At 36.5% G+C, this 14,132-nt stretch overlaps 1 protein-coding gene across 3 annotated transcripts in view; it reads left to right on the top strand.

The window, feature by feature from the left end:
• CD2AP (CD2 associated protein) overlaps window positions 1-14,132 on the top strand; it is an 86,255-nt gene that overhangs the window by 67,153 nt on the left and 4,970 nt on the right. For all 3 annotated transcript variants that reach the window (XM_074861439.1, XM_074861438.1, XM_074861437.1), the window contains 5 exons: window positions 128-164; window positions 546-608; window positions 3,995-4,151; window positions 7,546-7,688; window positions 13,938-14,053. In XM_074861439.1, the coding sequence (XP_074717540.1) occupies window positions 128-164; window positions 546-608; window positions 3,995-4,151; window positions 7,546-7,688; window positions 13,938-14,053 (516 nt within the window). The remainder of the gene's footprint in view (window positions 1-127; window positions 165-545; window positions 609-3,994; window positions 4,152-7,545; window positions 7,689-13,937; window positions 14,054-14,132) is intronic.

Genomic DNA, 14,132 nt, shown 5'->3' on the forward strand with positions numbered 1-14,132 from the left:
TTTGTGAAATACTTTGAAATCAGCTAGTAAACAAGCTAGACATTACAGTTAGCAAAACAAAACATGAATAAGTCTGTCTTTGATAGAGAATATCTCTTTATTTCACTTTTTTTCCTTAATTTTGCAGAAGCCAAAGAAACCTCCGCCTCCAGCTAAAAGTCCAGGTATGTAGTATATGTATGGTGGTACGTGTCTGAGGAAATATTACATTTCAGAAGCAGTGCATGACTTCAGAAGAAAATTCAGATGTAGCTTTGTATTTCCTAGTAATGGAGCCACCCATAGCCACAGTTTATGGTTACTTTTTTATGCTTTATGTATTTTGCTGCTGCTATATATTTTTCAAAATTATGACAGAGCCTACTTTGGAAACATTTTAATACAGGCCTACCATTTTCTGGGCTCAAATGAGTGTTTATAAATGGTATTACACTCCTTGCAAAGGAGAAAATATAAACACAAATTGGTGTACGTCATATTTTTAGTTAGTGACCAAGATAATTAAAGCTCTCTGAGAAATGTCTACGGTTTGTTTTTGCATTTAGCTCCAAAGCCTGAATTGTCAACTGGAGAGAAGAAATTCCCTTCTTTGAGGCCCGAGGAAAAAGGTGAGACCAGTTTTCTTCATAGTGGGTTTCAGACTATGCTCTTGTAAACGAATTAGTTTTTTAGCTTGGCTGCTCTGTGCAGTAGTTGCCTGTTTAGAAGATGTCATACAGATTCCCTTGCTACTGTCTACTGAAGCTGTTGTGTCTGTGATGTTATGGAAATATCTTTAGAGTGATTGGAAGAACTACACTTTATGAAACGTTTATTTCTTGTTAGTGCATTACATTCTGAAAAATGTTGATTGCACTGCATAATAACATAGTTACTGTTGAATTCATTTAAGTGTAGTTCTGTGATAGTGACTTCAGTTTTGAATAGCAATAGTAAGTTATTAGAAACGAAAATGCTTGCTGCTGCTTCTGAATGTTTTGGCCAAAATCAGTCTCTGGTTGAAAATATCTTTGAAATAAATACACCGAATGGTTACAACACTCCTTAGATGTTACAGTCGCAATGCTCAGAAATTGAAACTTCTTGTCTTGTTAGTTCTTGCTATATTCCATATTTTCCAGTTCTCCAGAATTTGGAGATCTTTACCACTTTATTAAAATTTAAAGGACGCCTTTTTTTTTTATAGAAAAAAAAAGCTACTATTATCACCTAAACATGTTTCTGAAAGTCGTCTTTTCATATTTGAAAAACTTGCCAAGTGAAACTGTTAAACTGTTTTGGCTGTGTTTAAAATCAGAAGCTTAAACAAACATGCTGGTTGGGTCTTAAGGAAGAAATTCTGATGTTACTGCAGCTTAACCATATTATAAAAACATACTCTGCTCTGTGAATAGCTAACTGTGACTGACCATGGCTAAACAACATTTCAACAAGTAAGCCTGCTCAGTGGGTTTCTTGGCTTCCTTGGGCAGTTTTTATAACCCACATTTAAACATAGCACGTCCTCAGGTTTTTCATATGAAGAATACTTGTTAAAATCAGGTATGTTTCTTCTGAATGTGAGCAAACAAATTATTTTTATCTCTTGGAACAGTATCTTCAGGTATGAATTGAGATCAACTCTATGCTTCTAGAAATTTTGATCACTTGGCTCTTTAGAAGTTCAAGTTTATTTAAACTGAAGTAAGTTTAATTTTAGATTGGCTATGTTTGTACTATGGTGTTAACTTTTGCATAGTTGAGTTCCACTGTTTGTGGAGGAATATAGGAAAAAGAAGTACTGAGTGACACCATCTAAAATGCTTAGGAACGTGAAAGCTCCTGAAAAATTAAGTATGGTAGAGAACCATCCTTTACTGTGGTACAGGAAATTATGAAGGACAGGTTTGTCCTTCAGTTGAAGGTCAGGTCTTAAAGTTCCTTATTTGGATAGCAGTAATCTTTTACTAGAAGAAATATCCATTTATCAGTGCAGTTTTACTTTTGGAAAAATAACCATGTCAATACTAATGATTAAATTCACTAAATATGAAATTGTACTGCAATTGGTTTTCAGAAAAAAATTGATTGAGCAGCTCCAATTGCAAGCTATTAAACCATGTAAATTTTTTATGCCTATTGGGAGACTAATAAACCTGCCTTTATGATCAAAAATTGATCAGAAATTAAAAGCAATAGTCCTATAAATATTTCTGTATTTATAGCGAAGGATACTTAGTGGTATCATGTAGAAATTTTTGTCCAGTGTAAATGTTTCCAGATTAGTATTTCTATTTCCATTACTAAACTGCTCATTTTTAGCCAACCCTTATCTCTTTCATTGCGGAGCAAAAGCCAAAAAAGAGGCATGCCATTTTGTGCAGCAGAATGTGCTCATGGTTAATCTTGACCTTTGGTATTAACTTTTTCCACTTAGTTGTGAACAGTTTTTATATTCAGATTTTGAGTGGGAGTAATTGAAGGCAAAACTGACAGATGATAATTCAGGAATACAATCTGACAGCATTTTTTCTGCCCTGTTTATGAACTCGCATATTCTTAAAAACAAAAGGTGTAATTCTCAACTCGTGATCAGCATAGCTAAATAAAATTAATTGATCTTCAGCAATACTAACTGCTATTGGGCATTTAAAATTTAAATCTTACATATAGAGTCAGCGGGCAGAAGTGGCTAGCACTGTTAGCAGGCTGTTTTAGACAGGACAGTCAGCACCACCATGTGGCAAAATTCTTCCACTACTTCAGTGTTTTATTTTCTTTTAATATTAAGAGAGACTGGACGGGGATGCCAACCAGTTTAGGTTTTTTGTTCAAATTGTCTCCTATTGTTTAAATGTCCCAAAGCAGGAAGACAATTCTGCCCTAGATAATGCTTTTTTGCAGAAGTGTCTCTATGATCTGTTTACTTCCAAGTATTCCTGTGAAAGAAAATCAGTGTTTTCCCATTTTACGGTTGGAGGGCTGACAATGGCTGCAGGACTTGTCCAGAGGAAGTCAGTCATAGACCTGGCAGTTCAGGCACTTAGCTGTGATGGAGCTGAAGCAAATTTCCAACCCTACCCCCAGATCCATAGCATATGTACAGATTTTACATTAGACCAATACTTGGTTAAAAGCAAAGTCACAGGAGGGGAGAACGGGGAGAATCAAAACTGAAGGTCAGTCTCTCCATCCCAGTTTATTGATTTCCTGCCCTGCAAGGGCAGTAACTGTAAATGACTGTAACTCCTTACTGTAGTCTAACAATAACCTTCTAAAGCCTCAGTACTTTTTGCATGCCTAACTGAGCTGTAGCATAGTTTTACAAGGAAAAGTAGAAGGTATGCTCTGGATATCCCCCAGGGTGTAATTAGGGAACATGGGTTAAAGTCTATTCAGCTAACATTTGTGAAGCAGCTTGAATTTTTCAGTGTCCCATATGTTATATGTCAGCTTCTCTGGACAGTATTCAATTAGGTCATACAGTCATTGAACAATAAAGTTAACTTTTTTATACATACTTAATTTGTATCTTGAATTTGTAGGATGGTAGACTTGAAAATAAATTTAGTTATTCAGATAAATATTCATTTTTCCCTTTTTTCCATAGATACATTATGCTGCTTGTGTGTATGGAAGAAGTCTAGTTACAACAAAATAAAAAACCCCCTACCTTTTTTAGGGGAGGTAAGGTGAATTCATAGAAAAGAGAAAGCAGTAGCAGTACAGAAAGATTCTTGGCTCTTAGATGTCATTTGCAGTGCAATAAGGTGAATCCATAATTTCTTACTACTGTTTGATGTCAGTAGAAAGACATTTTGCTTACTTTAATGGTTTTTAAGTTCAGGTAACTATGTGTTTTGATAAGGTGTTGCTTAAGACACTTGCATATCTATTTTTCACTTTTACCTGCAAAGAAAGTATTTCTGACAGCAGTTGCTTTCTAATTGATTAGCATTGTAAGAATTCTAGACAACTGGCGTTTTTAAAATGTTCTGGTGACTTATTTTGTCAGATGAAAAAGGAGCTTTGGATCAGAAGCCTTTGAAGCCTCAAGCTCCTCAAGTACCACCCAAGAAGCCTATTCCTCCAAGCAAGACTAACAGCTTACTGAGAGCAGGGCTTCTGCAAAAACGTCCAGATAAACCTGTTTTGCCATCATCTGTGTCCAAGTCAGTATAACTTAAATCGTGTACACCAAGTGTATTTTATTTGCGTTGTTTAATCTTCCTTCATGGATGAGGTGGGAAGAAACATGTTTTAAGGGTGAAAAGGGTGCAAGGATAACTTCTACCCTACACCTATCAGTGTCTTGGTTCTCCATGTCATTATTAGTGTGAATTTATAACTTTCTAATTCTTTGAGACATGGAATCTATCTCAGAGTAAGTATTACAGCATAGCTAACCATGGGGCTGATGAAGTTACAAATCTGTGGGCTGCTTTGCTTTAAGCCTGCCCCATAACGAAGAAGTTGTAACTACAGTAGCGGTGTGGTGTAAAAGAATCTGTGTACGTGGCACTTGAGAATTATTATTGTGTTGGAAAAAAACTGAAGATTTGAGCTGCATCAATGTTCAGTGTTTCAGCACTTTAGAATAAGATAGATGAAAAGGAAGTTACCACAGTTAGAACCTCTGCTAAAGGTACTCAGTGTTGCTTATGTGCTCTTCTGGGAAGAAAGCACTTATTACAGAACCACATCTAGTGTCTTTACTCTGTCCTGAGTATTCTCAGTTGAGTTACTGGACAAATAGGGACGGTAATAGCAAGTAATTGCTCACTATTTCTTCTAGATCCACTTTTAAAAACTTTTTTTCTCATGAGTTTGTAATGGTTACTTATAGGACTAATTTTGCATCAGTACAATCCTGCACACAGTTTCCCTTTCTGTCTCCATCAAAGTATATTTGCTAGATCCTTACCTGTCAGCAGTTTATTTGCAGTTTTGGGTAACTGTCCCTTTGGGATTGACTTGAAAGAACCATGAGAAAGTAAGGTCATGATTAACTTGGCCTTGTACAAATAAAGGAGCAGACAGCTGCTACATCAAAGAGCTTGCACCTTAAATACCTGCAAAGACACGTAGTGGCAGCAAGCATTTGTCAAGGTTTATCTTTTTTTACAGCAGGTCCTGTATAGCTGAACCAAAAGGAAGAATATCTAAAGGCAGTGAGGAGGAGGGCAGTGGGGAAAGGGAGTGTGTGTAGGGCACACAGTTTGGATGGTTGAGTTCAACATGGGTCACCTGCCTCTGATTCCACCCTGCACAGCCCTGGGAACACTGGATGCCTGTCTGAAGTTAGACCATTGTCACATTACTTCTGTTTATGTTTTCAGCATGTAATTGTGTTATATCACTTGGTATTTTGGAGAGTTGCCCAAGTAAAGATTTTTGTTTTCATACCACAAGTTATGTTCTCCTCAGTTTTAGAAAATAATTATGGCTATAAAGGGATACACATGTGCAGTTAAGTAGAGGTCTGTAGTAAACTGTGGTCCTTTAATAATTGAAAACTTTAAATCTTAGGGGTATTAAACTTTCAGATATTTAAACATATTTAAACATTGTTCTAGGAAGATAAGGCTGCTATCTCTTTCTACTGCAATAAAACTTCCAAATAAAGGATTTGGGAGGTGAGTTAATAACAGGAACACATTGAAGTTGACAACTGGTGCATTTATGCACTGTATATATGGCACATACAGGACAGTCAGGTGATCAGGCCCAGTCAGCATGGGTTTATGAAAGGCAGGTCCTGCTTGACTAACCTAATCACCTTCTATCACAAGGTGACCTGCTTGTTGGATGAGGGAGAGGCTGTGGATGTCAAAGGCTTTACTAGAGTCCAGGTAGAAGCCTTTGACACCATTTCCCACAGCATTCTCTTGGAGAAGCTGGCTGCTCATGGCTTAGATGGCTGCACTCTTCACTGAGTAAAAAAGTGACTGGATGGCTGACAGTTGGTGACCAGTCACAAGTGGTGTTCCCCAGGGCTCAGTATTAGAGCTAGTTCTGTTTAATATCTTTATGAGGGGATCAAGTAAGTTTGCAGATCAATAAGTTTGCAGACGGCACCAAGTTGGGCGGGAGTATTGAGCTGCTTGAGGGTAGGGAGGCTTTACAGTGGATGTGGACAGGCTGGATCGCTGGGCCGAGGACAATTGTATGAGGCTGAACAAAGCTCAGTGCTGGGTCCTGCACTTGGGTCACAACAACCCCATGTAACTGCTACAGGCTTGGGGAAGAGTGAATGGAAGGCTGCCTGGTGGAAAAGGACCTGGGGGTGTTGGTCAACAGCCGGCTGAACATGAGCCAGCAGTGTGCCCAGGTGGCCAGGAAGGCTGATAGCATCCTGGCTTGTATCAAATAGTGTGGCCAACAGGAGTAGGGAAGAGATTGTCCCCCTGTACTTGGCACTGGTGAGGCCAGACCTTGAATACTGTGTTCAGTTTTGGGCCCCTCACTACAAGAAAGACATTGAGGTGCTGGAGTGTGTCCAAAGAGCAATGAAGCTGGTGCAGGGTCTAGAGCACAAGTCTTATGAGGAGTGGCTGAGGGAGCTGGGGTTGTTTAACCTGGAGAAAAGGAGGCTCAGGGAAGACCTTACTGCTCTCTACAACTACCTGAAGGGAGGTTGTAGCAACGTGGGTTCTGTCTCTTCTCCCAAGTAACAAACAATAGGACAAGAGTGAATGTCCTCAAGTTGTGCCAGGGGAGGTTTAGATTGAATATTGAGAAAAATTCTTCACTGAAAGTGTTGTCAAGCATTGGAACAGGCTGTCTGGGGAAGTGGTTGAGTCACCATCCCTGGAGGTATTTAAAAGATGTACATCTTAGGGACATGGTTTAGTGGTGGAATTGGCAATGTTAGGTTGGACTCAATGATCTTAAAGGTCTTTCCCAACCTAAATGATTTTATGAATCTATTTCTATGCTGTAGCTTAAATGATGGCAATAAATTTATAGGAAATTTATAGGAAAATGTCATCTGTTCATTTTTTTGGGGGAGTGTGGTTTTTTGTGTGTTTGTTTTGGTGTGTGTTTTCCGCCCTGCCCCCCTCCCCCGGATGATGTGACCAGACATGCAAAGAATGCATGGTAGAATAAAAGCCATATATAGAAGGTACTTTATATCCAGAAAGAAATAACTTCATCTTGGCAGCTTTTTTCTTTACAGGAAGATTTTGATGTCAAGGAGTCTGAGTATGTTTCTGAATATTTCAAGAGATATCACTGAAGGTGCTATTCAGCTCTCTTGTTTTCTGTTGCACTGAAGTGTAATATTTTGGATTTAAGTGCCAAAATGTGCCCTGGAGTAAAAGTTTGGGATTGTTTTTACAAGGGAATTGTACGTGTTTGACAATTCTGCAAGAGCTGGAACAAAAGAATTGACTTTTATAGGACTAGAATTGCTTTCTGAAAGACTTGATTTTAAGCGAGGCTTTAGAGAATTATAAAACCTACTGAAATGTTTCAGTTTACATCTAATCCTTGATATGTTTCATTTGTAAACTATTTAATCTCTTGACTAGTTATGTCTTGTCGTTTGTCATCTTGCTACAGATCTAATGGAGAAGTTGTTTCTCTTCGACCGAAATCTGAAGTTGAGCCAGTAACAAAACCAAAGTTAGACTCTGAACCATTCCCACTTAGACCAAAATCAGTAGAGGTAGATTCACTTGTGGTAAAGAGCTCTAAAGAATCAGGTAAGAAAAGAATAAAACGTTCTTTTGGGTCTTTGTTTGGACTGTAGTATTTTACAAGGTTAGCTTTTTAAGTAATTTACTCAAAATGCTGCAGAGTGCAATTATGGCCGTTCAGTAGAAAGTATATTTTTTAGAACTGCTGTAGGTAGCTGAAGGTAAGAGTCAACAAGTGATGGGCAGTTGTCAGAGGGCTGTTTGGAGGTAGTTGATGAGCTCTGGGGTGTAAGAGATGACAGGAAGGGAGAAACGTAGGTAATGGTTTGTTGTTTTAATTTGAAAGCATGGGGTTTTGCTGCCACTCTTATCTTGCGTTTTTATGAAATTGTTTTCCTTACTGACTGGTTCTGTTTGTTCTGCTCTTGTATTTCAGAGACCTTTTGCTTTTCTAGCTAACTTGCATATTTTTAGTAATGCCATTACCTTCAGCATTCTGTGATTAAGTTCATAGCTATTCTAGATTATGACTTTATCATTCCTTAAATTTGGGCCAGCTTGGAGCATTGTACATTTGAAGTCCGTGCTTATGGCTTTGCTTAATGGACCTTGAGCCAAACCTGGCATCTCTTTAAATCTGAATTTGTCCAGTGAAACCCTTGATACTGGTTAAAGCACACACATTGATGATCAGGCTCTGTGAGCTATTATTTAGTTACCTTTGTCCTTTACTTGACAGCACAAGTGATTTCAGTCCTCTCTGTGCCTCTTGGGCAGAGATCATCCACTGCAGGCATTTTTTTTTAAATTCTAAATTATTTTTATTGTATGATTAACCACTCCAGAAAAAGCTTTAGTGAGTTGTACCTGCAGTTTTGATTTATGTATCTCAAATGCAGCCTTTCCTCTCAGAAAAGGTTTAGTTATTATACATTTTGAAATAGTATGACTTTGATTTATTTTTTTAGGCCAATTATGATATTCAGCTTGTAGAATAGTTTGTCCTAAAGTGTAATAAATTCATCTGGGAGATAAAAATAATGCATTAAAGAACTGAGGCAGTTTATGAATAGAAAAGGGTACTTCTGACTTTTCCATTAAACATTTTAAAATGTGCTTCTAAGATTAAGTGCTTTGTATGAAGAAGGGTTGGTTCCTATATGTTTTAATACAGAAGTTACATTTTCCTGAGCCACAAAAAGTTGGACTTCAGCAGGTATTAAAATATCCTGAAATATTACAGATATTATCAGTGTTACCCTAAAGTATTTATAAGTTTTCTTTTTATTCCCCAGTAAAATCTGTGCATATTCTGTGATATGTCTTGCATTAAAGGTTTTGAATTGGCAGTTTAACTATTGCCTCTATTTAAAGATGAGTTTGAGTGAGGGTATGGAAGAAACACTTTCAGGCCAAAGCAAGCTGAGAGATGAGAGTGATGCACAACCTAGCCTTAAAAATGTAAGCCTTGTCCTACTACTCAGATGTTTATCTCTAGAATTGTGCTAGATGTGTTACTGTATAGCATAGTATTGTTTTCCCCAGGAAAAAACTCCCCTGGAGTGGAATGTCTTTTGTTTTTTTTTTTTCTCTTTAGGTGCAGTTATCTTGGCATCTTTAATAACCAGAGCAGCAACATAGTAGCTGTGATATTAGGTATTCATATATATAAAATCCCCAAAATTTATACCGATTTAGTAAAAAAATAAAAATATATGGATTCTGATTTGCTAACATAAGATTGTACAGGCTCATAGAGATATTCAAGATTTTAGTACCTGAGATGGGGCAGGGGACAGGGGTTGCATAACAAGCAAGTGGGTGACATCTGCTTCATGGTCCTTGTTTGGCGCTGAGCAAGCGAGGGAGGCTGAGGCAGTCTGTGTGGGGTTGCAGCACTGACCAGTGTCAAGGAGCTGCTATTTAAGAATAAAGTTTCAAAAGTCCTCTGTTATGCAGATTGTTTTAAACAAGGGCAGCTTCACATAAGTCACTTGTAGTTTTGCTACTATTGTGAAAAGAGAGTAGTCCAAACTCCTGCCAGTAAAATGTAATGAATCTTATGCTTTATGTTACTGTGTGCATTCTACTATTAAAGACGTAATACTCTGTGCAGCAGCTAAGGCTGTATAAAGCTCCAAAGATGTTGGGTCCTTATATAAAGTTCAAGAATGTTTAATCTTACAAGAACTAGAATAGATACTAAAGGGGGAAAATGTATGGCTGGGGTTCACAAATGCATTAGCAGAGTCTCTTTTTTTTTTTCTTCTTTAGATTGAGATCCTGAAGTGAATGAATTCTTAGAAAACCAATTTCATTAAGTATGGAACTTACTTTTTTGCAACTTAGTTTGACCATTAAGTGTGGTGTAGGTTGAGCTACTTTGAATTTAGCCCAAGGAGAAGCTGTAAATCTGTATCTATAGGGGAAAAAAACTACTCCATACCAAAATTAGGCCCCTAGCCGTCAGATAAGGACAAATACTCAAAAACATTCAGAAACATTGATCATGTTGAAATACCTCTTCTCGAAGCTTTATTTGAAAAATTGCATAAATGTTTCTCTGTTCAATTAGTCTTTTACAGTACTTTAAAACTGTAATTCTAGCATGCTGAACATGTGAAGCAATTCTGTTTCTTCTACAAATGTTTCTTTTTTCTGCTTTGTAAAATAATTTTTTTGTTCAGAATCTTTTTCTAGACATTCCTCTCCTTGACTTTTCTTTCCAGATTTTGTTTCCTATCCTGTTTGCCATGTTTCCCTTCTTACGTGTCAGGAAATTACCCTACCCTTCTCCATTTTGGTAAGATAACAATCTATAAGGAAATCCAAATGCTTTATGCCATACACGTAGCTTTTTCTTAACGTCATAAGCGTAATTTTCAGTTATTGATACTAAAATTTTTGAGTTGCAATTCAAAATGCCTTTTTTTTTTTTTGTTTGTTTGTTTGAATGCCTGTTTTCCTTAGCTGTTAAAGAAGTTTAAGTATACTTTTCAATTAGGAACTTGTGAGAATTTAAAAAAAAAAAAAGAAATAACAAAAACTTTACAGTCCAGCTATTGATAAGCCAAACCTAGTGCTTATAGTGAAATGTGTTCAGTAGTTGTAGCACTTCTGTTGTATGTAGGTTGAATGGCTTTATCTTTCTGTATACACAAATTATGCAATTATGAAGCCTTTAGGCACTGAATCCACTGATGTTGGCTACTTAGTATCATCCTGTAAGAGAGCATTTTTGAAACTTACATATTAGGCATGTGCTTAATTGTAGAAAATACCTTACTATTGCTCAACCGCAGATGTAGATATTCTAAGGCTTATATCTGTCCTCTAAATTGTTGGGGTGCTATCTCAGCAAGATGAGTAATAGGAAAAAGGACTGCCACTTTCTCTTACTCTGCAGATTAATGTGAGGTCTTGTCTTCTAAAATACTGGATGTGTTTCACTTTTATTATGGGTTTTTAAGCCCCAGCCACATGAGAGATTGGAAGCATATTTCTTTAGACACCCCTTCAGCTTTGCTTGTTTTTGTGAAGGCTTTTTTAAGACAAACTGCTATGAATACACTTGAAGTGTTCACAAATCATAACAAAACCTATCACCTAGTTGTATCTGTTAAAGCTCCTAGCAGTTCTGTGACGGATCCATGCTAAGCTCGCAGAAGAGACGTTTCTAATAGTCTGTCCTAAGTAACTGTTTAAGCTTAGCTCATCTTTCTAGAAAGAAAGGTGAATATCGCTCAGCCTTAAAATAATTTTTTGACTCAAATTATCCCCAGATACATGGTATTGTTCTTTTGGCACTATGATGGAATTTCCTTTAACAATTACTCACAGGCTGTCTGTAAGAAAATTAATAAATCACCTTATTGATTGAAATGGGTGTGTAACTTGTGAAGTTCCAGTGGATTTCATCAGTATCTCTACTGGTTTCAGTAGGTCCAAGCTTTCTCCTAAAATAACTAAGATTTCTGTTTAAAAACAAAAACAAACAAATAAACCCCTAAACCCACAATAAAACAAACAAACAAAACCACCACCACCAAACCCACAAACCCTAATCCCCACCAGCCTGTGTTTTTATTTCTTCCCCATACTAAAGCAACAACATGGAAAGGTAAATAGGAAAATGCAAGTACAGTCAGAATTCCCTCTGACTTTAATGTGTTGGTAATAATTTAATGCTGAGCAGCTGTCTCAGGTGTAGCCATTTCTTTAGAAGCTCATACAAATAGGAAAAAAAACCTCTTGGCTTTAGTGTCATCCCACCATCTATATTTAAATTATATACAATTCAAAACTGTAGCAGTCTTCATCTTCAACTTTTGTGAAATACTGTGGTTTTTTCAGAAGTACACATTATTCTTAATATGTTCTTAGTATTCTTAATATGCCTGATGTTTACTTTGTTCATGGAGAGAGGGCTGGCATTACAATCATAATAGCAACTCAGTTTACAATTCTTATTTAAATTTACTTCCAAATGATTTGTCACTTCTGCAGAATGACAAAAGGAGGATTGTTTAAAGGCAAAAATTACTGAGGTGGGGAAAAGGCATATATATATATTTTTTTTTCCCTGCCTTTTTGTTACCTTTCTAATAATACCTAACTAACATAAACCCTGATTTACATATTGGCATGGGTTAGTACTCTGGGATTACTGACAATTGAGTAAAGAACATGAATATATACCCCTTGGTCACTGTTGCTTGACTTCTAATAAGTTAAATATTTTATTGGCACAGACTACAATAGAAATACCTTCATAGTTATTTATTTCTTCCTCATCCTTATTTCCATCAGCTGCTTGCCATTCATCACTCTTCTGTTTCTTCCTTTGTTTTTCTTCCCTGCGTTTTTTTAATTGCAACTATGATTACATGTTTTCAAAAGAACGTCTTTACATTCTCTTTAATAAAATTAAAAAGCAGCAAAACTGATTGGTAACAGTGCTATAAATGCTTGCATTTCAACAAGGCAACAGATAATAAAGTAGTTACATTCAGGGATGTCTGAAAGATGTGAATATTTTTAAGAACTTCAACGATAGTAATGCAGAGTAGAAGACATTAAAAATCAGTTAACGCATTCAGTGGAAAACTTAGTTCCTACAGGTACAAATTAACTTTGACAGTGCATGAGTAAAGTTTGGATTAATCAGATGATTTTAAGTCATCCAAACACCAAAGCGGTATGAATGGTCTGGCTCAGTGTTCTTAGGGGTTTTTTTCTTATCTCTTGCCATAGCTTCAAAATTAATGAGAAAATAGGGAAAGAAGAATCATAGCTGCTGTTTGAGAAATCGTAATGTCATGTAAAAATCAGAAGTCACTGGAAAAAAAACCCAAGACCCAAAACCTTGAATGTTATTTTTGGTGCCTATAGTAAATGCTGTGTCGCATTCTAGTTAAACATTTAGAGTCTCTAGAATAAGTCCAATGAATTTGTGTTGTAAAATGATATATAATATCCATAATCTTATGTTGATGCTTAAATAAAAAAACCTATCTCATTACACATCTGTTGATAGGTAAGTATTATCATTTTGTGGAGAAATGGTTAAGAAGTTCAGTTTTTAACTAGGTGAAGTACTTATGTTATTGATTAGATGTGTTCTGTTCTTCCTATTAATAGGTTTTTTTCCTAAGGTTGCCTCTTCCCATAAAGAATTCCTACTGATCTAAGACAGTTTACTTAGAGCTGTGAGCATAAAGACAAAAATGAGCGGAGAGATCTATATGATTTACTAAAGTATGAAATGTTTTATTACAGGCTTTATGAAGTTGTGTATTTTCTTTAGATGAAGTGCTACATATGAAAAAACTACCCTGCACAGAAATATCTGCAGTTAATGTTTTGTTAACTTTCACCAACATGTGGACATGTACTTTATCATGTTGCTTTTATTTTTGTCTTAGTCACTAAACTTGAATTTTCATGCAAGTTTAACCAACAAGAAAATATGCTCTCTTCAATAGTTCAATATGGCATCTCTTAGAAAAACAATCATAAATATGTTTTTCTGCAGATACTTGTTAGGACTGTTTCATGTTACTGTAGCACTACTTCTGTTGAGAACTTGAATTTAAATGCTAGTTGAATTCATCTATTTTTTTCAAGGGGGAAAATGTGGTTTCCCAGATATATCAAAGTCATGTAGTTATTTCCTATGGCTCGTGCTGTATATGCTGAAAATCTTTGAAACAGTAAGAATTCTGATAATTTTTTCTGTAAGGAAAGAAGTGATAAAAAAGAACAGAGCAAAACCTTCTGGGCTTGATGATGGTCTCTGTTTTCATCTTTTTCTAGATCTGTTAAGCTTTGATGATGTAATAGCTACCTCAGATAATCTATCACACCCTACTGCAAACCGACCCAAGATGCCTGGTAGGAGGCTGCCTTCACGTTTCAATAGCAGTAGTCCTGTGAGTATATTGGATGTGTTTTCCTAGTAGTGAACTAAGAAATAACTTCCAAGGAAACAGGATTACAGTGGGAAACAAT

The sequence above is a fragment of the Strix uralensis genome, chromosome 3 (assembly GCF_047716275.1).
Source record: "Strix uralensis isolate ZFMK-TIS-50842 chromosome 3, bStrUra1, whole genome shotgun sequence".
Lineage (NCBI taxonomy): Eukaryota > Metazoa > Chordata > Aves > Strigiformes > Strigidae > Strix > Strix uralensis.